The sequence below is a fragment of the Cannabis sativa genome, chromosome 9, assembly GCF_029168945.1.
Source record: "Cannabis sativa cultivar Pink pepper isolate KNU-18-1 chromosome 9, ASM2916894v1, whole genome shotgun sequence".
NCBI classification, from domain to species: Eukaryota; Viridiplantae; Streptophyta; class Magnoliopsida; order Rosales; family Cannabaceae; genus Cannabis; species Cannabis sativa.
Window position 1 is genome coordinate 60,172,298 of NC_083609.1, and position 27,370 is coordinate 60,199,667.

The 27,370-nt window shown below is 34.1% G+C and overlaps 3 protein-coding genes and 1 non-coding gene across 4 annotated transcripts; 3 read left to right on the forward strand and 1 right to left on the reverse strand.

Moving 5' to 3' along the window:
• The first annotated feature begins 889 nt into the window (after positions 1 to 889).
• On the forward strand, positions 890 to 3,034 carry LOC115723328 (peroxidase 57). Its single transcript, XM_030652761.2, has 2 exons — positions 890 to 1,373; positions 2,041 to 3,034. Exons 1-2 carry the CDS (start codon positions 1,146 to 1,148, stop codon positions 2,842 to 2,844), a joined length of 1,032 nt encoding a protein of 343 aa, XP_030508621.2. The 5' UTR covers positions 890 to 1,145; the 3' UTR covers positions 2,845 to 3,034.
• A 3,895-nt stretch (positions 3,035 to 6,929) lies between these two features.
• Positions 6,930 to 8,796, forward strand: LOC115722259 (peroxidase 57). Its single transcript, XM_061103570.1, has 2 exons — positions 6,930 to 7,224; positions 7,330 to 8,796. Exons 1-2 carry the CDS (start codon positions 7,012 to 7,014, stop codon positions 8,131 to 8,133), a joined length of 1,017 nt encoding a protein of 338 aa, XP_060959553.1. The 5' UTR covers positions 6,930 to 7,011; the 3' UTR covers positions 8,134 to 8,796.
• Positions 8,350 to 12,917, reverse strand: LOC115722258 (protein ACCUMULATION AND REPLICATION OF CHLOROPLASTS 6, chloroplastic). The gene is made up of 7 exons (XM_030651420.2): positions 12,767 to 12,917; positions 10,961 to 11,547; positions 10,574 to 10,798; positions 10,138 to 10,398; positions 9,102 to 10,050; positions 8,878 to 9,014; positions 8,350 to 8,797 (listed from the first exon to the last, which is right to left on the reverse strand). The coding sequence occupies exons 2-7, from the start codon at positions 11,498 to 11,500 to the stop codon at positions 8,495 to 8,497; spliced, it is 2,415 nt and encodes an 804-aa protein (XP_030507280.2). The 5' UTR covers positions 11,501 to 11,547; positions 12,767 to 12,917; the 3' UTR covers positions 8,350 to 8,494.
• A 105-nt stretch (positions 12,918 to 13,022) lies between these two features.
• On the forward strand, positions 13,023 to 13,095 carry TRNAE-CUC (transfer RNA glutamic acid (anticodon CUC)). The gene has a single exon. It is a non-coding gene; the product is annotated as a tRNA-Glu (tRNA).
• The last annotated feature ends 14,275 nt before the right edge of the window (positions 13,096 to 27,370 follow it).

The window sequence follows — 27,370 nt, forward strand, 5'->3', positions numbered from 1 at the left end:
GGATTATTTGGTTAATTTGGTGTTCGTTTTAGGGTTTGTATAGACAATATATGATACATGTTCATATTCCACACTTATAAAGGTATTTCCTTTCTTAATTATTAATTCTTCTATATTTTTTATTGCTACATACTTTCGTCTTTCGTCTGCTGGATTTTCTTTTTATTTCAATTGATTAGAATATCGATGTTTCTTAGATAGTATAATTTTACTTCAATAAATAATTTTTATTTTTTAAAAAAAAGTTATAATTTTCCCTAATAAAATTATTAAAACATATATAGTTATATACACTACTCACCCAGTGGAAGAACCATTAAATATCAACGATCAATTCAGAAATTATGAAGAAAACACAATTAAATAAGAGAGAAAAAAACAAAGAAAGAATGCCTCAATTAATATTTTAAACTCTATATAAAATAATACATTTTTTTTCTAGAAACATAAAGCTACAGACTAATTTCATTAACAATCATCAATATAAAATTTAAACTCTATATTAAAAAATACCTTTTTTTTTCTATAAACATAAAGCTACAGACTAATTTCATTAACAATTATCAATATAAATATTCAAGTATGAATAGATCAGAACAATTCAAATCAGAACAAATAAATATTCAAGTATTATAATAAATTCATAAACAAATAAATCAGAACAATTCAAAATCTCAAATCAAGAAAATTAATTAATAGTTTAGATTTATAATCTTTACAAATATGAAAAACTTAAATAGATCTATCTACTATTGTTGTTGTCGTTGCTTAGTTACTAAATTTTTAAACAAAAACTACTAGAACTTATATAAAACTAATATTTACGTGGCTCGCCACGTAACTCTCATCTAGTATATATATATATGTATATATATAAATAAATAATATATAAGATCACTACATCACATGGTTGAGTAGGATAATATTCTTTATACATAACTATATACCCACCATTGTTGATTTTCTTTTAACTTTCACGTGCATGACCCTACCATTAATTGTACGTATATATCATGAATGAATCTTTTCCACTATATATATAAGAGCTACCTCTCAACATTTGATGATATAGCCAAACACAATTAAATCATAATAATCTCTAGCTTTCCCCCCTTTGTGTTATATAGAAATTATAATACATAATCATGAGGAAGAATACACATTATTCTTGTGCATTGATCTTTTTAATAAGCTTTGTTGTTATTTTGAGTACTCCTTATTGTGTTTTTGGTCAACTAAAACCTAATTTCTACAAAAAGAGTTGCCCTAATGCCGAGCAAATTGTAAAACAAGTTGTCAAAGAAGCATTTGCAAAAGATCCTACCATTACCGCTGGCTTACTTCGTATGCATTTTCACGATTGCTTTGTTAGAGTAAGATCATTTTCTCGCTCGCTCACTCATGAACTCGATTTACTTATTAAGTAATATGTTAAAAGGGTTAGTCTTAAGCTCACAAACATAGCTTAATGATATATATTATACTTTTTGTTTTTAAGATAAAATTGTAATAATTTTGAATCATTGTTATTAATTATACTAATGGTGTTTAATTAGCACCTTTTAGAAGTTTCGCTTTGAAATTAGTTAGCGATATCTTTTAAAAATTATTACATTAATTAAATTATATGAGAATACTAAGCACCACTGATATTTTTTAGTATTTCTCGATCCTTCTTTAATTAATATCGGAGAGTATAAATTACATATTGAAATGTAGTAGTATTAGTAAATTCAGGGTTCAACTTGCATTATTATTATCCTTTTAGTACAATTATTATATTATATATTTTTTATAAAAAGATACCCTAGTTTCTGTCACGAGAGAGAAAGAGAAAAAAGTCTTCTAGTTAATATTATTGTATACATTTTCTTATAACCGATCAGATCTTATAATTAATCATATCAAGCTAATACTTATATATTATATGTCATAGTGTCACACTCACAAATTCAAAAGTGGCAGGTATATACCAATTAACAGCATATAATAATTAATAATGTAATAAATTTCTCATATTTTTTTATTTACTGTTAACAGGGTTGCGATGCATCCATACTAATCAATTCTACATCGAACAAGCCCTCAGAAAAAACAGCAGGACCAAATCTAACTGTACGAGGGTATGAGCTCATCGATGAGGCCAAAAGAAGGCTCGAAGCTGCATGCCCTTCGAAAGTCTCATGTGCAGACATCATAACCCTAGCAACTCGAGACTCTGTCATTCTTGCAGGTGGACCAGACTACGCAGTTCCAACTGGCAGAAGGGATGGACTTATCTCGAACCCTGATGAAGTCAACTTGCCTGGACCAGACCAATCAATCACTTCTGCTTTTGCTGCTTTCAAAGATAACGGGATGACCCTAAATGAAATGGTAGCTCTTCTCGGTGCACACACAGTTGGATTTGCTCATTGCAATTTCTTTTCAAACCGACTTACAGATTTTCAAGGTACAGGCAAACCTGACCCCACCATGGATCCTAACTTGGTTACCAAGTTAAAAGCTTTATGTGCAGTTGGGAGTGATCCAAAGGTGTTTTTAGATCAAAACACTAGTAATATTTTCGATAATGAGTTCTATCGTCAAATACGTTTGAAGAGAGGAGTTCTGAAGATTGATCAGGAGCTAGCTACAGATCCTGCCTCCTCTAGTTATGTTGCCACTTTGGCTTCGAATCCACGTATGTTCTCTCGAGATTTCGGCAATGCTATGACTAAGATGGGGAGAATCGCTACTGTTGGAAGTGCTGGTGAGATTAGAAAGAATTGCGCAGTTTTTAACCCGCGTCCTAAGAGTTTAATCAGTAGTGTTTTAGACATTGCTGAGAAAATTATAGAGTAATTAATTACTACATATAACTATTACAACATCATCGATCTATGTGTCTACTTCAAAAAAGAATCTCCTCAAGTAAACCCTCAAAAATAAGAGATTCCTCTCCAAAAGCTTGAAACTTGTTTAATTAGCATTTTGTTAATGTTAATTATAAATTTATCCATAATTAATGAAGTAGATAAAGGTGTTATTGGAAGTGAATTGTTTACCTTTAATTTGTACTTTCTAAATATCTTTACAGCTTATTGTTAATATCATAATATAATTAAAGTGACTTCGTGCTTAATTACACTATCTAATTAAGGCCGAAAGGTAGACAATTTAATAATATGAATTGAAAAAGTTTAAATAATAAAATGTAGATAGTCTTGCAATTGTTTTTGAAAACTAGATAATTTATTATTTTAGCCATCTCTTCATCCATATCACTCCTAAATATTATTTATTTAAGATATAATGTTAGACTACATATAATCTAAAAAAATTAGTATAGTCCATCTGGAAAAAAAGTCGTTCTGTTATACTTTTTATCTGCTTCAACATTTAAAAAAATAACAAGTTGTTTGAACCTCTCTTAATTTTTTAAATAATTTACGGTGTCAAAAATAAAAAAAACAAATTAATTTTAAGAAAAAAAAAAAATACAAAACAAATAATTATTTTTAAGCTTGTTTATAAGCGTATGATATAAATTATATATTTTGAAACTTAGTTCATAAATTATTCAAAGTTTTATAAAAATTAGTAAGAAAACCTAAATAATTACAATATACATTGTTATATAAGAAAAAAAAAATATATAATTTCTTTATGTGTCAAAATATATACGTTAAGGGCAAAGTACTTGCCCTGCCATAGAAGTATCTTATATATATAGAATAAAAAATATATATAGTAAATACTAAATAGTTATTATAATATATTGTAATTAACTAGAACAATAATATTAAGAATGGTATTGTGCTGTTTTATTTATTTATTTTTGTTAGGCTAATTAGTAATTTTTTTTTCCCGAACTTTGACATATACCAAATCATGTCCCTGAACTTTTTTTGCCGTTAAAAATTTTCCCTGAACTATTGAGATTGTTAGATTTAAGGACTTTTGTCTAATTTCATTCAATTTTACTGTTTCAGTGATTGTTTATGTACTAAACCATGCTCCCCAAACTTTGATACTTACCAAATTATGTCCCTTAAACTTTGATATGTACTAAATCATGCCCCTTGAACTTTCGTCTTTGTTAGAATTTTTTTACTAAAATTAGACAAAAGTCCTTAAATCTAACAATCCTAATAGTCCATGGGGGATTTTTAACGGCTAAAAAAATTCAGGAAGCATAATTTAGTACATGTCAAAGTTCGAGGGGAAAAATTGCTAATTAGCCTTTTTGTTACTTTAAGTTTTTTTGGTAAAATATGTGGGAACTTGATTTAAAAATATTTATATTCTAAACATGATATTAGAGTAAACAAAAATAAAATCAAAAAAGTAATTGTGATTCAAAAATTGTTAGTTGATCCAATCTAAAAATTTAAGTCAAAAAAGTTACTTATAATTCAAAAATAGTCAAATTAATCCTACTTCATAAATCAGACTTCCACATTCTTAATTAACATGGAATAATACAAATAAAGCAAAAAGGAAACTCGTTTCTTCTTCACAATTCCAGCACTTTATATTTTCTTTGATGATATTCAAATTATAAGTATATGATACCTTAAATTTGTTAATATTTTAATAATTTTAATGGTTTTAATTATCATTAAAATTTAAGTTTAAAAAATTAAATACAAATAAAATATATAATAATTAAAAAAATTTAACCGCCAAATATATATATCCGCATATCGAAAATAAAAACGTCCATACACATAAAAACAAAAATGTAACACACTTACATATACTATATATGCATGTCTCCCGCAGTAGGAGGAAGGACTTTAATTTTCTTAAGTCCAATCTTTGTAATCGACTCGAAGGATGGCGGATGAAAACTCTGTCTACCATTGGGAGGATGGTAACAATTAACTCAGTGGCTATGGCTATGCCTTCTTACACTATGAGCACGTGCAAAATCCCAACTACCTCTTGTAAGGAGCTTGATTCTTTAGTTCAAAAATTCTGGTGGAAAGGCCGATTAGACTGTACGAGATTTCTGGCTACGAAAACATGGGATTCTCTTTGTCAACCGAAATATTGTGGAGGCTTGGGCTTTAGGAAATTCTCTGATGTGAACCATGCTCTTCTTGCTAAATTAGCCTGGTTTTTGGCAAGCAATAGTAACAGACCTTGGGTTGATTCTCTCAGAGCCAAATATTACCCTTTGGACACTTTTTGGAGTGCCCTGGCACGCCCTACTGATAGCCCAGTTTGGAGGGGAATACTAGAGGCTCGGAAAATAATTTGTGATGGTTCCTGCACTATTATTGCTACTGGGGAAGACACCAACCTGTGGTGGCAACCTTGGATTCCTTGGATGGAATATGAGGAGTTTCGTGAAACTATGGAGATGATTCGCCCTAAAGCTCCTTCTCTTCGGTGTGTGGCGGATTTGATGTTCAGAAACAACAGAACTTGGAACCGTAGGTTTCTTGAATTTCTGTTTGGTTATGAATTGGGGAGTCTGATTAGTACCATCCAAATCAACTCTTTTGCTGAGAAAGACATGCTCATTTGGAAGAATTCGGATAGTGGTATGTTCTCGGCCAAGGGGGCATATATTTATGCAGTCAAAGGACTCGGTTTGCTGAGAAAAAAGAGTTATGGAAGTGGTTATGGGATAGTAAGATACACCCCAGGCAAAGTATGATGCTGTGGCGTGCGATAGCAGGGGCACTTCCTACAGCGGATAAATATGGGGGCAGTAACTCTTGTGTTTGCCCGTTCTGTGGGTCTGATTCTGAAAGCCCTCTCCATATTTTTGTGCGATGTGCGCTGGCAAGAGCTATCTGGTTTGGTGGCCCATTACCTATCAAAACTGAGATAATTCCGGGTAACTCTTTATTTGATTTCTGTTATTCAGCATTGATCAATATGGACACTTCCTCTAGACATTACTTTCTGGTTTGGTTTGCCTCAATTCTTGAAACTGTGTGGCTGTGGCGGAATAGATTGTATCATGGTTCCCAGGTGCTGATTTCGATCGGGACTATGATTTCTGATGCCTGCAAACGTTTTCTTGAGATGCGGGATATCAAGAAGAATCACCCTGAGATGGGAGCTGTCTCCATCTCTCGCCAGATATCTCCTGGAGTAACCTCGAAGATGATTGTGACGGATGGTTCTTTTAAAGATGGTGTTTTTGGGGGTGCTATGGTGGCTATTGATTGTATCACTAATCAATGGTTTATCAAAACAACCTCAGGAAAACAGGACTGTGCTATTGCTGCTGAACTTGAAGCTATTAAATTAGCTTTACTCTGGACTAAGGAAAAGAATTGGGAAGGAGTGAGCATCTTCACTGACTCTCAAATTGTTGTGAACTCTCTTCTGAAGAACTCTTGCCCGAATTGGAGATTTAGATCTTTATTTGATTCTGTTGCTGCTTTGAAAAACACTTTAGTTAATTGTTCTTGTGTTTTTATTTCCCGAGATCTTATTACTTTTGTTGATGCTTTAGCAAAAGAAGCTAGAAGTTCCTCCAAGGAACATCTGAATTGTCAAGGGGAGGGATTTCCCCCTGTGGATCCCATGAACCTTTTCTCGGTTTAATTTGAACTTTCGTTCCTTTTCAAAAAAAAAAAAAATATATGCATGTGCTCACATAAATATATTCTTAGTGATCCATAATATATAGTACGAGTACTAAGGGCTATAGTTCTCTTCTCAATACGACATAATATCCAACACCAAAAATAAATTAAGACTAATCTTTCTCAAAACAAAACAAAAGTAATCGATGGGAATAATTTAATAATTAATTTCATCTTTATATGTAGCAGCCCTCGTGGTTAATTAATTTATAAATTTTACCTAATATTGTTTCATCATATCACATGGTGTTAGAGCCGTTAAAAAGTATCATATAATATATTTATATATAGCAAGTATGTACCTTATTAAATAAAAAATTTACAATGTTTTTGACTATATATATGATTATGAGCTCACAACATTGATTCATGATAGCAACCTTTATTATATTTTGCTTACAAATCATTAAATATCATCATGACCAAGATGACACAATATTCTTGTTTAGTGATCTTTCTTGTTCTTAGTCCTTATTGTTGTGTTTTTGCTCAACTAACTCCATTTTTCTACCGAGTGAGTTGTCCAAAAGCTGAAAGAGTTGTTAAACAAGTTGTCTTAGAAGCATTTCAAAAGGACTCTTCGATCACTGCTGGCTTGCTTCGTATGCACTTCCATGACTGCTTTGTTCGGGTAAGAATTTTTAACCTAAATATGTGCTTTTTATTTTTGATATTTGGAAAAATTATTGTCAAAAAGAGAGTTTAATATAGTCAATTGTTTTATCTTATCGAACAGGGTTGTGATGCATCTATACTAATTAACTCCACATCGAAAAAGCCCTCAGAAAAAGATGCAGGACCGAATTTGACAGTACGAGGGTATGAGCTCATTGATGAGGCCAAGAGAAGGCTCGAAATCATATGCCCTTCACAAGTCTCGTGTGCAGACATCATAACCCTAGCCACTCGGGACTCAGTTGTCCTTGCTGGTGGACCAAACTACGCTGTTCCAACTGGCAGAAGAGATGGACTTATCTCAAAACCCGATGAAGTCAACTTGCCCGGACCAGATGAATCTATCACTTCTGCTTTTGCCACTTTCAAAGATAATGGGATGACCCTAAACGAAATGGTAGCTCTTCTCGGTGCACACACAGTTGGATTTGCTCATTGTAATTTCTTTTCAGACCGACTCTCAAATTTTCAAGGCACAGGTAAACCTGATCCCACTATGGACCCTAAGCTGGTTACCAAGCTTAAAGCATTATGTGCTGTTGGGAGTGCTCCAAAAGTATTTTTGGATCAAAATACTAGTAATGTTTTCGATAATGAGTTCTACCGCCAAATACGTTTGAAAAGAGGAGTTCTAAAGATTGATCAAGAGCTTGCAACAGATCCTGCCTCTTCTAGTTATGTTTCCACTTTAGCTTCGAATCCAGCCTTGTTCTCTAAAGATTTCGGCAATGCCATGACTAAGATGGGAAGAATCGCTACTGTGGGAAAAGAGGGTGAGATTAGGAAGAATTGTGCAGTTTTTAACCCTCGTCCAAAGAGTTTAATCAGTAGTGTTGTAGACATTGTTGAGGAAATTATTGAGTAGGTTTCCAAAAATTATACCTCATCAATTCGAAAGAGAAGATGAATCTCTTCATGCCTCAAGTGAACTCCCTAAAGAGAGATTCCTCTAAAAATTGAAGTATGGTTTAGTAGTTAATTTACTTCATATGAATTAGTTATTGTTGTCTTAATGGCTTTAATATTTTATGAACTAAAATAATCTCCAATATAAAGCTATGCGTAGAAGTGTTTTTCAACATACATGAAACTATCTCTCTATTCATTTCTTGCAATAATTGCTATCAAATCACAGGAATAATGTTGTTAAGTTGTAATCAAACAACCTAAACAATCCCCTAATTAGTTATACTACAAAAATTAAAAAGGTGCGTGGTGTGAAATTTTTACACAATGGGATTTGATTCAAGTACAGCTCCTTCAGTAATTTTCCAACCTGAACTGGAACAAGACATTTCGTATCTCGTCGTGTAAGTTCTGCTGTTCGAGTCATTGTGCTCGGGGTGGAGAACATCAGTTAACTGTGCAGATTCTTCGATGGTTGCTTCCACCACAGCCCGCTGTCCATCGAGTGACACTGTTACGCTATCAACACTCAGGTTTGTCAAAGAGTAATCATAGAACCAACCGAGTTGGGCAATCTCAGCCGCACGATCTGTCCATATCTTCAACATCCCACCATCCAAAATCTAACACATAACGTTTTTTAAATGTCAGAAACAAATATTGCTTTTCCCCGCATAAGAAAGAGAAAAAGGAATTTATATACCTCTGCCAATTTCTCTATACAATGATCAGGCCCAAAAGCTTGAGATTTAATACTCTGCCATTTTCGGACTAAACCTTCAGCAGTTCTCGCATCCATTTTGGGTAATTCATCAACAGTTTCTTTATCTCCGGATATTCCTGTAGAGTTAATTTGCAATTAGATAATATTATGTCATAAGCAGAGCATTTTCAAATGGTTAAGCAATAAACTACAGTAAATCATACCTAAACTGATAGCATCAGATGCTGTGACTGAACCAAGTTCTTTCCGAATAGTGCTGCTCCTAGAAGGTATGTACCTCAAACCAATCAGAGTCATCACTCCAATCACCACACCGGCACACATGATCTTAATGCTTATATCCTTGATGTTGTCAGTAATTACTATCACTTCACCGGTTTCATCAGACCTTTCCTGTCCATATGGTTCAGGGACATGGGCAGAGTCATCTTCAAGAGGGTCTTCATTTTCTGCAGGGAGAAGAGAGTGATTCATCTCACCATCACCCTCTTGATCCATTAAGCTCTTGTCTTTGTGACCGATGGGAAACACCTTCTGCAATGTGTGAAGTGCACTTGACTTCACATGATCGAGAACTGCAGTAGCCTCTGCCCCGATCCTAACTATCGCTGCTGCTGCAGCTAAAGGTGACCCGTTAGTTCCATCTAGCCTTTCTAAATATCTAAGGACTGTAGGATCATCATAGTAATCTCCAAGCTTGAACTGTATATCTTTAGTGTCTCTAAATCTGGGGAACACTACCTCCATTAACCATGTCTCTAACAGCTTGCAAAGCCCGGGGAGATCACTGCCATCATCATCTTTAGAATTCTCCAAGACAAATTCTACAATAGATGGATTTCTGTACGGTGAATTATTACTGTCTAAACCCAACCAAGAGCGACATTCATCAAGCTCTCCCACCAGCAGAGAGCACAGACCTCTCTCTAGAGCAAAATCTATCTCGCGGCTTTCTTTCGGTGCATAAACATTTAAAGAGTTTCCTAAAGTTGTTACCTTAGTCTGTTGTAGTTGTTGGAATAGGTTATTAGCATCTTGGATGAGATGAGGTTTTTTAGCAACAAATGCCCTCGCAACAAGTGCAAGTGCCACTCCATAGACTTCAAAACTTTCAGCTGGGATATTACTTGGTGTGGCTGCAAATAGATCAACCTGTCAACCAGAAAACGAAACCCAACAGTTAGGAGGAATTAATGATAAAAAATCTAGAGAGCTAAGCTACAAAAATAAAAATAAAACCTGCTCATCTGCTGTCATATGTAAGAAAGCTTCATTCATGAAATTTTCTCGGGAGAATCCCCCTGCAATTGCAGCTGCTCCCCCTCCTCCAACTGCCCACAAAATGTTGCGTACACCACGGAGGCCCTCTTCTCTTCTTGATCGGTTTTCATCATTCAGGGGTAAAGCTAGAAGCTCTAAAACACAACGAGGGGTTATCTCTTCTAATGTTTCATCAATTTGTGATTGTAGATCTGGCGCAAGGCTACTAGCCCCTTCTTCCTACACATTTTGGATATTTATCAAGCATGTAAAATATTCAAAGCGATAAACCTCCAAATAATCTATGATGGTAAATAAACTTCCAAAGTTGCACAATCTCAATTGTTATTCCTTTACATCTCTCACTATTCTAAAAACTTTATCAAATTCCAAAAGGTTAAGATACAATTCTAACCTGCAAGAGCTTCAAAGCCCTTTCAAGCACTTCGCAACCCCGAATGAAATTGGGAGGGGACAGTGCCATAGCGTCCCTAGACAAATCAACATAAGCAAGTGCCATAGCCAAAACTACATCTTGTTTGAACGACTTTGGCAGCCTCTCTCTAAGCAAACTTTCACCAATTTGAAGAACTAGTTCGGTTTTTCCTGCTTCTTGCAAAACACATAAAGCCCCAGGAACCTACAAAACCACTAACACACCATCAACAAAAGTGAACTCAACCAAAAATATCCCCATTTTCAAAGAATTACACTACCATATTTTTCTAAATTCCTGAAACCAAATGTTTCCCATGGTTTGCCGAAAACCAAAGCCAAGATTAACAGAATTTAAGAAACAGACCTTGTCCCAAGGGACTTGCGTGAGCAATGTTCCCTCTTCATCTTCAATAAGGCTTTCATTATACTCTCGCCGTAAGCTCGGGTCGACTAGGGTTTCACAGGCAGCCTGAAGAATCTGTCTCCGACTAAGCAATGCATCTTCACTGAATCCATATTGAGGTGGTTTCGAAACTTTAGCATCATAAGCCCTCCTTATGCCATCGCCAAGAAAATGTGTCTCGGCACCGAGAACCTGATAGAATTCCAATGGAATGGACACGTGGCGCTCAGGGGGAGAGAGTAGTGGGGATGGAGGAGCAAGAGTAGCAGTAGCAGAGGGAGAAGAATAGTAATGGTGGTGGTTCTGATCCGAAGAATCACCGACGAAATTGAAATCAGCAAGGAGGCGGTCCGCCCATCGGTTAGCAAAGCAGGTGGTCAAAGGACAGAAAGAGCTAGCGCCATTGCTAGAAGGGTAGATCTTCTGGAATTTTCTCGAGAGAGGTTGTGGGGATAGCCGAGGACCAGGGAAGCCAATGGCCAATTGTCTTAAGGTGTCCATTGATGATTAAACTGAGTGAACTTAAACCCTCTTCTTCATTTCTCTGTCTGTGGGTTTCCAACATTTAAAATAAATAAATAAATATAATATGTCAAATATCTTATCAAATATTTGTCAAATAAAAGCAAAATCTTTCATCAGTTTCTTAATACTGTTCTACTATAAGATAAAGTAGTTCCTAGAATCCTGAAACTAATAAGAAAGATGCCAAGCTAAAAGTGGAAATTTGTTTCTGATCTTTGTAACCAAACAGTGCATTAAAATGTATTCTGATCATACTCCCACCATTCTCTGATGTCTACAGATTAAAGGATTGCTCCTTTTCACAAATAAAATACAATAATTACTCTTTCATACAAAATTAAATCTCCAACATTGCAGTATTTCAAAAGAAACAATCACTCCCATTCATAAACCAAATACAAATACAGAAAACTCAAAACATCTTTATCATCAATTCTGCGATCAGTGTCTTGAGTTTGATGTAATAAAAGATGAATCTTTTAAACGCAAACTATGGGCAAGGTTTAAGATGTATCATTATGAAGCCACTATTGATACAATTGCATAGTTCATCTCTAGAGTGATTAAGGAAGCAAACAAAGAACAAATACCATAATCAATAAACCCAGCAACAATTCACAGAACATTTAAAAATCCTCAGTTGTCTTCAACTAAATACAAATACAAAAAAAGTCAAAACTCAAAACATCTTTGTCATCAATTCTCTGATGAGTATCTTGAGGATAATTGATCTAAAGATGAATCTTTTGGACACAAGTTATGGACAAGGTATTGATACAATTGCTTATTTCATGCCTAGAGTATAAAAATCCTCAGTTGTCATTCCCAGATTATTAAATTTGAACACAATAATATACACATTTTATTTAATTTAAACAAAGTATTCCCACAATCTCAGACCAAATTAAAATTACAAACTAATCAATTGAAAGAAAAAAAACATAATTAAGAGATAAATTATATCACACCTTCCATTTCCAATTGTCTCTTTACCAAGAATATATAATCTTTACATTTCCATAATTGAACAAATTAATTAAAAAATAAAATGAAACAGTGAAGAAGAATTTTAAAAACGAAACAATAGTCGAGTGAAGAAGAAGAGCAGGCTTCAATTATTAGTTTCTAATTTCATGAACCCACCATGACCACCAGCATTGGGCCAAAACCCCAAGCCCCACATCCCCCCAGCATCACAATTGTCGACCCAGAGCATCAGAACAGAGAGAGATATATATATACCTTGTAAGAGAGAGAGCCGATGCCGGTGAGAGACTCCGCCGTGGAGACCGACGCCGCCGATTGGAGATGAGAGAGAAGAGATATATAGGTTTTGAGGATATGAGAGAAGATGAGTGTTCAGTTCAGTTCAGTAGTAGGATTGTTGTATAACAGTTCTGTTAAAGTTAACGTTTGTTCTGGAAAAATCTGTTAACGGCCGTTTAATAAGCTTTGTGATTTAGTGTTAATATTTAATATTTAAGAGGATTATCAATAATCCGTTGTAGTCTAGTTGGTCAGGATACTCGGCTCTCACCCGAGAGACCCGGGTTCAAGTCCCGGCAACGGAATTTTTTTGTTTTTATTTTATTTTTTTAAAAAAAGTTCAACTGTACGTCTATTGATGATTGGGTATTGGGAATTTATTAATTTGTTTTACATTGAAAGATAAATTTTAGTTATTCTTTTTTTTATTATTTATTTAAGTAATGGAATTGTAAATTTTGAAAAAGAAAAAGAAAAAGAAAGTAAGTAATAGAAGTTTAGACTTAGTTTATCTTTTTCTAATTACTTGAAGGCCCATCTTAACTTAATTTAGGGCATTGAGCCAAAAAAATTAATTGAGTGTTTTTAATATATATATTGATAAAAATTTAAAATATAGTATTATAAAAATATACGTGTGTGTTAGAGGAGGCAGGATCGACCCTGAGCTAAGACGAAGGAGGCGGACGGCTTAAGCCCCACAATAGCATCATTTTTTCAATGGGTCTCAATTTTTATTTTTGCCTAAGGCCTAAATTAACATAGGACCGACACTGGTTAGAGGTTCTGGGAGTACTCGTATGTAATGTAATATATAAATGCTTAAATCATTTTTTTTTTTATTTTTTTAAACCAATAGAACAACCTTAATAACCCATATAATGTAAAAATAAGAGTTTTTTTTTTTATAAAATAGAAAAATAAGCATAAAAATTCAAATTTTAGTACTACCAATTTTTAAGTAATACCCATTGAATAGTGTTTACAAAATTATATATGAAGCCTAAACCTATATATCCCCGTCAAATATAATTTATGATTGTCTATATTATTATAATACAAACTTGATATATACGTGTGCATATGTATTAGAATAAAAATTTGTTGATCTCTTTTAGAGATTTTTCTCTCGTCAATAAGAAGTAATCTCGCTCTAAACGCTACTCTAATCAAATTATGCACATAAGGAATCATAAACACTTAATTTACACTAAATCATTTTACAATTATTAACTTTAGCATAAGGAGCAAAGAAAGGAATTGTAAAGTTTATTAACTCGAAATCTACCCCCTTTCCTAGCATCTAGAATTGTGTCCTATGTGAAAACATTCAAAGATTAAGAAGTTTCTGCTAATACCAAATCACATCTCCTTTCTTATCAGCCATCCAAAATCTTGGTGTTTTAAGTATATGACATCATTGATCCATTTAACCTAAAAAACACCTTGTTTCGTAAAAAGAGTCTAGATGTATCGAGCAATCAAACCTTTTTGTTCCACTTGGATTTTTTCCAGAAACCCAAGCCTCTACAGTTCTTAGGCTTGCAGACAAGATCCCACGAGGCTAGATGCATCTTATCGATGTTGCCTTTCGCCCTCCCTCAAAAAAACTCGAAAGTTAATCAAATCCTTATAATTTTCTACAGGAGTATAAAAATATTCATCGAATAACAACGAAATATCCAATAAAATTGAGTGAATTTGCTTGTTATATATTGAAAAATAATAGTGTAAACGAGTTTACATATGATATTCATTTTGTGCTATTATTAATTTTTTTTATATATATAAATTTTTGTTAGTTATTATTTTATTTTTTAAAAAACTTTGCTTATAAAATATAATAGTTGAAAATATTATATAAACTTAATTTTTTAAAGTGAATCTATAGTATATTTATGTCTTTGTTTAAGCTTAATTGATAAAAATAAGATATAATTAATCTACAAATTTTAACAGAGTTAATTACCTGCGAATGCAAAGATCAATATATATTAAAGTAAGCAGATCAACATATATTACAATTCAACACATTAGTCAACAACCTAAATTCTCAGTCTCTCTTTCTTTCTTATTTTATTGACAAATTTCTGAGTCAAAGAAAATTATATAAGTAAAATATGAGGAGAACAATTTAAGGTATTTTCTAGATAAAATAATTAATTAATATTAATTTCTGCTTTATTTGGAGGAATGAGAGCATCATTATGGAACTTTCCAAATCCTAGCTAATCCATTAATTTATGTAGAATGAAAATGAATTATACATATAGAGAAAGGTGATTGTGTATTTAAATCTAGATCCTCAAATAAAACGTACGTATCAACTGATGTGATCTAATTAATTTTAATTATTTGAGCTGATTCAAAATTTATTAAATTAAATCGCTCTTATGACAAAGTGATTATAATCATTTAAAATTTTAACGATGAAGTACAACATACTCTTCAATCTATAATCTAAGGACATGCGTGCTTTGCCTATTAGCAAAATATACACGTTCTTGGGAGTCCGTTAATGCCGTGTATTGGGTATATTGGGGAGTATACCCCCTTTTCTGTCGCTTATCCTCCGTCCGGTTGCTGCCTTTAGAGGACCTTTTGCTCCGAGAGCCTTAGGAAGGACCGACTAGGCTTGCGGTCGGAGCGGAGTGCGATGGGGCTTGCCCATTTATCCCCGAGGGGTTTCCAAAATGGGAAGATGCGGGGGCCAAGGCTTGGCCTTGGCTGTACCCGGGAGTAGCGGAAAATTGTATGCCGCTCATCGGTGGAGCTGCTGTTGGCAAAGTACCCGAGAGCTGGGCCCCGGGTACATATCCTTCTATCCCGGTGGGATAGTATCCCCCGTAGGCCACTATTTGGGCCTCTTCCAGGTTGATATACTTTTGGACTCTCTTCTGAAAATCCTGAAGGTCAGAAGCTCATTCTTGCTGTAACTCATTCCACAACGGAGTTCCTATACGGATGCCCGCTTGGAGAAGAGCAAGCTGCTGTCCGTCATCAACTTTCTTGGTTTTTGAGGCTTCTTCCTTGAACCTCTTTATGAAATTTTTCAAGTCTCTGTAGGCAGCTGCTTGATGTTAGTCAAGGCGCTGACCTCCAGATTAACTTTCCTTGCGGCGACAAATTGTCTCTGAAAGCTGGTTTGCAACTTATTCCAGCAATCCACAGATCCTGGTTTCTAGTTTTTTGAACCACTCTTCTGCGGATCCGCTTAGGGTAAGCGGGAAGCACAAACACTTGGCGTCATTGTTGACCCTCATGACTGTCATGACTAGGTTGAACCGTGACAGGTGATCGCTTGGATCCGAGTTCCCGGTGTAAGCTGCCATTTCGGGCATCTTAAAATTTTTGGGGAGCTCTACTTCTAGGATATGCTTGGCACATGGCTCCCGGTCTTCACATTCAGAGTCGGAGTCGTCGCCCTTTTGTCTACGAGAGACTCGGGCGATGTCTTTTCAAAGTATGGCAAGCTCTGCCATGATTCCTTCGTTTAACGTTCCCGTAGAGACTGGGGGTCCGTATCTCTTTTGGTCCAAGTGATCCCGGAGGTCACCCTAGTTCCCGTTAATCTGATTTCTCAGATCGACGGGAGGACATTCCTGGTCCCTTCTTCCTCTCCCTCCGGGCTTCTAGTGCACGGAAACGCCCTTTCGGTCCTCTCGATCCTGAGGGCCAAGACTCCCTTTTTAAAGTTTGCCCCTCTGCGGACCTTTTCCTTTCGGGAAATCTGAGCTGAACTTTCGCGGATCCTGCACCTTTTCCTTTCTCCCGGGAGTGGAAGTAGGGTTTTTCTTTTGGTTCCCTTCGGCGGGATACCTTATAGGGCTTGGTTCCCTAGACTTCTGCTTTTGGGTACTTGGCGAGGATTCCTCTGGTTCCTTTCCAAGTCCAGCAGGGATTGCTTTAGGATGCAAGTGGATTCCTGCGGCCTTCAGGGCTTTTTGTATGGCCAGCATCACCTCTTATATTTTTTGGTTTTGCTCTTTTTGGGCTGCGATTTCAGCCTCGTGATCAGCAACCTTCTGCCTTAAGAGTACCAACTCTGAGTAGCTGCCTTCATCGTAGGCGTCGTACTCCTCGAAGTTTCCTTCGTACTCATCATCAGGGTTTCCTTCTTCTTCCTCAGAGCCCACATTTGCTCTTTAGCCTACGTCCTCATCATTTGGATCTTGGGCATCTTGAAGAGGGCGAGGTTGACGTGTGCTTCGAGTCTCCACCATTTTTGTTTTGTTGTAATGCAGTGTCTACTTCCAGACGCTTCCTTCAGCTCTCAATGAAAGCACCAAAATGTTGACCGAGGTTTTCGGCAACCAATATAATAATAATAATTAAGAGAGCTATAAGGAATTAAGAGAGAGATTTTTACGTGGTTGGGGCATTAATGAGCCTTAGTCCACGAGTCTGTGTATTTATGATAGTATTTATTACAGAGAATGTTCTTGGTGGATTTTTCCTCTTCTAGTTCTTATGAAACCCAGAATTCTCGACCCCCGCTTTAATGAGTTTGGGGGATATTTATAGTGTTTTTGTGGGGTGATCCCTAGAATTGAGGTACATGTCTTTCTGTCACTATCAGTAAAGCCACACCCCAATGAATATATATATCATAGGAAATGCTGTTAGGCTATTTTTAGCCTAAGTTTCGGGTCACATTTTATAGTTGTTTTTCTTCTTTATTATTATTTTTGGAATAGAATTACGCTTGTTTTCTTTGGTTTCAGGTTTCTACACTTGGAATGTAGAAATTGGACAAATTTCGGAAAACAGTGATCTATAAAATAGAGAAAATTTTGAAAGAGAATAAAGCTGAAACTTCAAGCCTGAATTCGACTATGTTCTGGTCATATTTTGGAAAAAAGTCAAAGCATAAAAGTTTTAGATCTCTTTTTTATCTTTCCAACGCATCTTGAATCAACTCATTTGGAGTTCGAATGAGAAAGTTATGCTCATTTTACTAAAACAGATCGAAGCAGAAAATTCCATCTCGCCGCGGCGAGATTTCCATGGCCGCGGCTAGAAAGTCTGGGCAGAAACGTAGTTTTTTGATGCACTTTTGGCCGCGGCGAGCGTCCGTACGGTCAGGGGTATTTTTGTCCGACGAACCCTAAAAATTAGATATAAATAGAAAACTGCGATTGGAAGTCAAGGGAAGCGATTTGGAACCCTAAAACACAGCAGAAAGCGGCAGGAAGAGCAGAGTGATTCAAAGTGAAGACCAAGAATTCATCCACCAACAGTTTCTTTCTTTATTCCTCTTTAATTTCTTTATGTTGAATATTGTTATAGGAATGGTTATGGATTTATTTCTGAACTAAATTTCCCATTTAGGGAGGATGATGATTGTTGTTTAATGTTTTGCCTAGTTAATGTTTAATTGCCATTCCTCCATTCTTGTTTGTGAAATTATCTTTATTTGTTCTTAATTTCATGTTTAAGATTGATCACCTTGTGCATGCTTTATGATCTCAATTCGAAATCTGAAAAGTGAGAATTGAGAATGCTAAAATTTGGATAATCGATGTTCTATGTGAAACGAGAGTATTCACATGACTTATGTGACAAGTAGATTATTGCTTAATGCTGATTTCATGTTAGTTTAATTAAGAGATTAATTAGAGAACAAGAGATTTAGAATCTTGAAGATCTGAAAAGAGCTAGGTTAATTTATAATCTGTCATTCACTTCAAGAAAAGGATAGCAATTAGGCATTAACAATTTAGGTAAACATACAACAGGATTCTCCTCCCTATTATCTCATCTTGCTCAACTTTCACTTATGTTATTTAAGTTTTCTGAATTACTTTCATTCTTTTTAAATCATAAAAACTATTGATTTGCCAAATAGAATTATAAGTATAATTTAGTAGTAATTGATCCAATTCCCTGTGGTTCGACCTCACTCGCGTGAGTATACTACTTGATTGCGTGCACTTGCGTAGTATTCAATAATTTTCGCAACAACATGGTCTAATCCCTAGGCTTTTTAGAGGTTTTATGGATGTAGTCCTTTACCCTTTTTGACTGATGTGAGCCTTCATAAAGTAGCCGTCTCTAGGCTCATTAATCATAGCATAGTAGCTGCAGACAGGGGGTTGTGCCGTCATACTTTAAGACATATGGCAGTTCCAATACGTCTCCTCCCATGCGGCATTAAATGCGAGATGACTGTTCAGATAGGATCTGACACCTCCCGGAGATGCTTCGTTGTAGCTTTGCTCTCCGGGAGTACATAAGACTTTCACGCCTACTCCGGGAGACATGTCTAAGGTTGATCCCTGTGGTTAAAGAGACTTAGTTGATTTGTTTAAACGCTAAACCCTTTCCATCTACGTGTCATCATCCGGTTGGTCCATGTATTTTGGGCAAAATAAGGGGCAACATCTAATATTTAGAATTGGTGATGATTCTGATTGGATCATTGAATGGGTAATGTGTACACACTAATAATTAGAATATATAATATGATGAAACCTCGTAATAACTAATACATGAATTTGGTATCTTAAATAATATTTTCTAACGTCAAAAAGTAAATAAAATAAAAATAGTAATTAATTTATGTATCTCTTTTGTCTCGGTCAACTTTTCCCACTTTATCAGTCAATTTACGCGTATGCATGTAAATTTAAATATCATGCAGTACTATAAATTTGCTATATATATAATAGTAATTGTTACAATTTTCCCTCTCATTCATATCATATCATATCATCTCATTTTTCTTTTATTTTATTTTTATTCCATGGATTTTCCTTCCCCATGTGATAGAATATTTTGGGCAGTGTTGTCAGCCATTCTTGGTTTAATCTTTCTATACCCAAGCTCTTTCTTCACTTCTCAATTCAATAAAAATGAAAATCTTTTAATAAAAATATTCACTTTTATTCCTATTTCTTTTCTCATTCTTCCTCTTATTTTTGCTGCTCCAATCTGGGATTATCTCATGGAAAAGGTGAAGAATAATTTGATCAACTTTTCTCTTAAATTATTTATATATATTATTAATTTTTTTAGCCAGGGAATTATTTTGGGCTTGACATTCTTGAAGAAATATCCTCGTTTTAATAATAGTATGATTCAATCTAATTATTTAATAAACTCTTGTTTTGAAAAACAAGGAGAAAAAATATTATATGGAAGTTATAATCTTTATTCAGCTGGAGCTTTTGCTCTTTTGGCTTTGCTTTTATCATCACATAGTGCTGAAAATATAAATAATAATAATAATAATAAGATAGAATTTGGTTTATTTAGTGTTTTGATAAGTTTGACTATTGAAACTTCTATGGAAATTCCATCATCAAAAAATGGACCAAATAATTTATGGTATATGTTTGGGGCTATTGTATACTCATTTATTGTGTTACAAATTTTAAGCCATTGTATTGAATCCATATTAGTTGGAGTTGTTAATTTCATTGGCCTAAAAAAGGATACTTTGTATTTATACTTGGAAATTTCCACAGCATTTGTTGGTGCTATTCTTCTTTATGCTTCTCCTTTTTCTAAGCATCAATTTAAAGATAATGACACTTTGAAAGGCATCATCTTTATTTTTTCTTCTATTCTTCTTAGCCATTTATTGCCCAAGATACCTAAATTCATTTCATTCTTGGTCAAAACATGTGAACAAAAGTTTTATTGTTTAACCATGGTGAAATTCTTCTCCTTGTGTATTGGTTCTATGGTTACTTTTTTGTACAATTATCCAAGGTTTGAATTACATCCAAAGTATATGAAGTCTTGTAATTTGGTAACTAATAAAGGACAGAGGAATAAATTTGATGTGTTGAGTGTTGGATCATTTTCAGCACTTGCCTTGACTCAATCATCATCATCATCACCATTATCTTTGGGAGATCAGATTGTGAAGATTGGTATGTTGAGTTTTCTTCTTCAATTGACAATGGACACTTCTATCGAAATCTTGGGAAATGATGATCATAGTCGTCTCAACTTTTTGTACCTCCTTGGTGCCAATCTGTCTTGTTTTATCATACTTCTTTTGAAGAGTTATTGGGATTTCATTCGTCCCCGAGTTTAAAATAGACAAAATTTTGTTGTTCCAATCATTGAGAATATGATTGAGAATAAAGCTTAGCTCGATCATGCCATTGTAGAAGATCATGTCGGTTGTGTAAAAGATGGGTGTGGGTGGTTGAGTATGAGAGTTCAATCTCAAATGTAAAATTGGCAATGAATCATACTTTTAGATGTTTTTATTTTACCATTTTATTGCTAGGGTTTAAATTAATTGTATTGCATCAAGTTTGGTTTTGTTTCATTAATGAACTTTATATTTTATATTTTAATGAAGACATTATTTTAAATGATATATGTACTAATTTATATTCTTAACACGTGCTGCATACTAATTATCTTTACAAATAGGGTAAAAAATATTTTGGACCCTGTATTTTGCAAAAATTACCAATTGGACCATCTGTTTTGTTAAATGATAAAATAGACCCTATATTTTTCAAAATGGTAAAAATAGGATCACAAACTCAATTTTCAATAATTTTATTTTTTCATATAATAAACTTTAAGACAATTTCTAATACGAACAGATACAGAAAATGTGAACAGTTTTGTCATAACATCTCTATATCATATTATTATTAAGTTTTATTTTAACAAAAAATCAGTTTAGGGTCTTATTTATATAATTTTAGAAAATACAGAGTCCATTTTACCATTTAACAAAATAGAGGGTCCAATTGGTAACTTTTATAAAACACAAGGTTCAAAATGGTATGTATCCTTACAAATACCTAAACAACAAATTTAAATTCGAATTACAAATATCTAATAAGGAAATATGAGGTAAAATTCTAAGAATACCTGGGTTGTTGCTATTAGCTAGTTAACGAGATATGCTTGTAGCTTGTTGGAGTGCCTTCACTCGATGAGCTTCTTGTCGCCTATCTTTTATAAATCTAACCATGACACGTGGACCCTCAGGGTGGGGATCGAAAGCCCATACACGAGAGTCTCACCCATCTCAGTCCCAACAACGAGGAGAAATGCCACGTGCCTCATGCCTCTCGGAGGCAAGACCTAGAATTAAAATTCTGGGAAGATTTTCCAAGGTAGTTGGGACCATACATAATCGATACTTGATCAAGAGATCCATGAATGAAGAAATTTCCAAGCAAGCAGGGAGCGCCAGGTGAACTGGCTCCATCCCAACATCTTTGGCTTAGGCCCATGAACTGTGTCAAGGGACCAACACATAATCGACAAGCCATTTTAGGATTATCCGAGAACAAAATGCCTCACCGAGAGTGAATAGCTTCCTAGAAATCACTAACCATCCGGGCATGTTTCCTACGTGCCATCATTCTGACACAATCCCACCAAATTTGAAGAATGTCACCTTTATTTTATCTCAAGAAAAAGCTTGGTAAAAAGGTACGATCATTGTAGGATTACAATGACCACTACTCTAACACCTCATCGATTGCCTATGCACCTAATGGCAGCTCACATGCAGACAAGTTAGCCATAATAGTACCACCGAACAGTGTGCCACACATATTACTTGTAATGTCCCCGCTTCAAGCCTCCATTGAGCCTTTACACCTACAGAATTATGGCTCTTATACACGAGTTCGTCACTCTGGCTGCTTCCTAGACTGAAGATTGGCCCTACAGACCAACACGAGTGTTTCCAGCATGCTTTGTCCTCACTTTCACGTTTCCTAGGAAAACTTCCCAGGAGGTCACCTATCCTAAAATTACCCCAGGTCAATTGCAAGCACGCTTAACTGTAGAGTTCTTTCGTGATGGGCTACCAGAAAATAAGATGCACCTTATTTATATAAGTAGTACCAGTTAATCCATTTAAGTCTTCTTCAACTGTGCAGTCCCATACATATACAATCTCAAAATCATCACACTTAACCTTCCCCGGGCGGTGTGGGATGCACAGCTTACCAGATATTTCCTCTTACGGATCACAGGACTACTGACTGTCACATTACTTTTGGCATTGGGCTTTTCCCTTAAGACCCAAACTTTATGTCTCTTGTAACCACCCTATTAGTTGGCTTTTATTATACATGACCTCTCAGGTTTGGATCAACCTGACCCATTTTACATGGCAACATATAAATAAGGCTTCATGATCAATATTTAAGGGGTTCACAACCTAAAATTTACAAAGCACAAACCCTGTCAAAAAGTGTACTCAAACACCATTGTAAATACTAGTACCCGTGGATTAAGACTCATTAACGCTCCAACAATGTAAAAAAATTATACTTATTTTCTTTAATCATTTCTTCAACTTATATTTTTTTTTCAAACTAGTTTTTAAAAATCTCAGTAAACACTTATATTGAGTCAGAAACATGACTTTTGGCTGGTACTTGGTTGACAACACCTACATGTAAAACCTATAATTGGTCTAACACCCCTACTCGATCGAGAGTAGCTTCACTTGGCTGAGTTTGATGAGTAGCTTGAGTTGAGTCCAAGATGTGATCTTTAGTTAGTGAGCATTGCTATTAGAATGGTTCCAAAAACCATCTAGAGGTTGCACATTGGGAGTAGTACGTGATATTCCATAAAACTTATTATGTTAAATTATGTGAGACTTGATACTTAATTACACTAATAAAGATATGACACCTCAGAAGGTGTGCCTTTTAGAATTTCTCTTAGTTAGTAGGATATTAGTCAGTAAGAGCTAGGATAGCTGGTAAGAGGACATCTAGTAAGTCTGTGTAGCTTACCCACACATAACATCAAAATTCGAGCAACATATATCTCTAAAATGAGCGATATATCCCTGGTCGAACGAAGTACCACTAGCTAGACCTAGGACATGCCTTTGTATAGCTGAGTTTGCGCAGTCAACGTACCTTCTCCAAAGAGACTCTTGATGTAATGTCTGCTCTTCAAGCTTCTATTGGACCCTTACACTCACGTAATGATGACTCTTATACATGAGTACGTCACTCTGGCTGCTTCTTGGAATGACGACTGACCCTAAACCAACATGAGTGTTTCCAGTGTGTTTTGTCCTCTCGCACACTTCTTGAGAAAACTTCCCAGGAGGTCACCTATCTTGAAATTACCCCAAGTCAAGCACGCTTAACCATGGAGTTCTTTCATGATGAGCTACTATATCAACAAGGTGCATCTTTGTTTTTTGGTAAATTTTTCTTTTTCATTTTTATTTTAGTAAATTTCCATATACTAACGTGGCATAATATATGTGTAATTAAAATTTGTTAAAGTATTTTTACAATTATTTTTTGTTATACCTAATGACCTATATAATTAAACAAATAAAAAAAAACTCTAGCATATAGACTTAAACCTCCACCCACCCACCCACACCCACACTATTGCAAATATTCTTAATTAATTCGAAATCAACCCTAGATTTTATGTTTAGTTTAAGGAAATACGACCTACTTAATTTAAAATTAAGACTATTTTTATTTTTAGAAGAAATTAAAAAAGTAATAACTTTATTAGGTATTTAATTAACTAATAAGATATAATAAAGAGAAGTAACGAGGAAATAACATTAACGTAAAATGATTGATTATTTGAAACCCTTAAATTTGTCTTTGTAGAGTAATTAAAATATTAATTTGGAATTGCAATAGGAGTCAATTTGATAGTCAATGACTCAATATTATTAATTAGTATATAACCCACAAACACAATTTTTAAAGTTGAGACATATATTAATTAATCAAAATTTATTTTGCAATCAGTGTTTTGTATTAGTTTATCTATGTGAAAACATACCCCAAGTTATTTTTGAGAATGACTTTATTGTATTAATTTTTTATAAGGAATATTATTGTATTTTAAACATATGTAATGGATTCTTACTAGATATGCATTATATATTGGGTGTTTCTAATGCACTCTCAAAAAAAGTATGTGCACTGATGCATCTTTTATTGTTTCGACATTCAAGAAAAAAAAAAATTAGTTCAATTTTTATTATGATCGTGTACATTATAATTATTTAAGATATCTTGTAAAATTTTGAGAAATTCAGAATAATTTACAATATAGAAAATATGTTGAAGTAACATATTTCACACACACATAAAATATATGAAAGAATCACTCGTACAATAAATTATTTGAACCATACTTTTAGTATGTTAAATTTTAATAAATTTTTTTAAAATTTTCTAAAATGTCTTAAATAATATATAAAAAAAATTAAGGTAGAATTTTTTCTTTTGAATTTTTTATATATATTAGTTATTTGTAATTCGCCAAAATCACTAAAACATTAACTCTTTTTCTTTTAGGGGAAGACCTATAGAAGAAATGCATAATTTTTCGTATTATATATTTATTTTTTATTTGCTTGCTAGGAAATTAAATGAGAATGCATGTTTTAAGAATATTAAAGCATCTTCATTGTTTGGTCATCTTTTTGTGAGATTTGTACGTTTATGTTTTCGTGTAGATTGTAAAGCTTTGGCTTTTTAAACCTTTAAATGAATATTCTCATTTTTTTTTTAAAAAAAAAAACAATATCTCTAATAGAGATGTAAATTGATGATGCATTGCTAAAATAGAATTCACTTTGCACAAAAAAAATTCCCTAATGGTATGGTAATATTTATGTTTTATAGTAAAAGTTGTGTTAAATTTAACATACAATATAGCATGATAAATGTAACAGTCAGAGTTTCGCGTTTGGCAAGGAGAAAGATTGGGAGCTGTACAATCCCACATCGCCTAGGGAAAGTCATGTGTGATGATTCTGAGACTGTGTAGGTATGGGACTACATAGTTGAAGAGAACTTAAATGGACTGATTGGTATTACCTATATCAACAAGGTTCATCTTATTTTTCAGTAGCCTATCATAAAAAGAACTTTACAGTTAAGCGTGCTTAACCTGGGGTAATTTCAGGATGGGTGACCTAACTTCCCAAAAAGTGTGCAAGTGAAGACAAAGTACGCTGGAAACGCTCATGTTAGTTTGTAGGACCATGACAAAAATGGTCTTACTTCGTCTAATGGAGTAACTAAGACAAGAACCATGACTGATATCTTCATGGTGGAGGCTATAATTCTCTGAAGATGAGAGCAAGAGGAGATGGGAGAAACCTTGTCACCTAGCTAGGGCAACACTTAAGCACTTGAGACGACAGAGTGAGATTAGGAAAGATTTTTTTGGCTTTAATAGAATAAATGACCTAGAAATGCTCTCATGAGTAAAAACGAGGCAAATTTCTATCATCTCCGATTCTGTGATATGGTAGCATAATTAAGAATTTAAGTGCTAAATTTGAGGGTAATGTATGTATGAATGGGAAAATATAATGTGGGTTTGGGAGTGAAAAATGATTCGAAAGATATATATACTATATGAGATTTTATTTTGGAGTTTTTACATAATTTTCTATGTGCTTGGGCAAACCCTCCAACTAATGTGTTTGAAGGTTTTGTAAGAAGGATTTGGAAGTTTAATGCTCTCATATGGAGTGTTTATAGTGAGGTTACAGTTTATATAAAGCAGAGATTATGTTCTCGCAAGTATTTTTTGATTGTGAAACCATGGAATATGTGCAAATAAATTTCAAGAAAGACGATATATGAAGCCAGTGCTTATTTGGATATAATTGGCAAGTTTTGATATCAAATATTAGGGAGAAAGAGCTTTACTCGAGATCGTGGGACAGTTGGATAGGCTTCTTGCAATGGATCAGATAACACAGAGAATAGAAAAATTGAGTTATCCACGAGTGATGATAAAAGTATCTCTATATCTCAGTTGTTTCCTTAGTCTATTTCATAATTAGATTTAAAAATTATATTTTTTGATGTTTCTAATGAATTAGATCTAAAATTTATATTTTCTAATGTTCTAATGAATTAGATCTAAAAATTATATATTTTTTTTTATGTTTCTAATGAATTAGATAACTAGTGATGCCATAAAAGTTACTCCAGCTCTCACAAATGTTCGTCGCAACAAGATTTGATCTGCCTAAGATGTTTCTTGTTTCTTTGGCACTGGTGATCCTAAGGATGTAACTAGAGATCAAATAGGCGTAAATGAAGATTCACTAGAAGTTCATCATATTTAACACCAACAAATTTAAGGCAAGAACACCACCAAATTTAAAACCGCCAACAAAATCAGGAGATCCATCATTGCTACCAATCTATTGCTGTCAAGAACAAACATTCATTGACCAAATTCTAAGAAAATTTTCAATTGGGTAGTAGCCTTAGGATATTTTTACACATCTATCATCTGTTCTTAATGTTTTTCCAAGATGAATGTACTGAATTTGACCATTTCATCTTCGTGAGGGGATGTATTAGGAGTTAAAGTTTAGATGTTAGTTAGTTTTGTTATTGTAACAATTGGGTAGTTAGTTACATTTAAATATTGTTTTGTTTATCAAGAGCTTTCCCTATATAAAAAGTTTATTCTCTTGTATTCATAACACACAAGTATCTTATAATACTCATTCAATAAGATCAATCTTATTGTTCTTAATAACTTCACATCCTTTATTGTTTTTTCCTTCTTTTATTATATAATTTATTTATTTATATATTTATTTACAAAAGA

Bases quoted from the DNA above. Each gene is read 5' to 3' on its own strand.
- LOC115723328 (XM_030652761.2), top strand. From the start codon at position 1,146: ATGAGGAAGAATACACATTATTCTTGTGCATTGATCTTTTTAATAAGC. The intron at 1,374-2,040 runs GTAAGATCATTT...TACTGTTAACAG, and splicing joins TTCACGATTGCTTTGTTAGA to GGTTGCGATGCATCCATACT.
- LOC115722258 (XM_030651420.2), bottom strand. From the start codon at position 11,500: ATGGACACCTTAAGACAATTGGCCATTGGCTTCCCTGGTCCTCGGCTA. The intron at 10,399-10,573 runs GTTAGAATTGTA...CAAAATGTGTAG, and splicing joins GGGCTTTGAAGCTCTTGCAG to GAAGAAGGGGCTAGTAGCCT. The intron at 8,798-8,877 runs GTATATAAATTC...GTTATGTGTTAG, and splicing joins GTATAGAGAAATTGGCAGAG to ATTTTGGATGGTGGGATGTT.
- LOC115722259 (XM_061103570.1), top strand. From the start codon at position 7,012: ATGACCAAGATGACACAATATTCTTGTTTAGTGATCTTTCTTGTTCTT. The intron at 7,225-7,329 runs GTAAGAATTTTT...CTTATCGAACAG, and splicing joins TCCATGACTGCTTTGTTCGG to GGTTGTGATGCATCTATACT.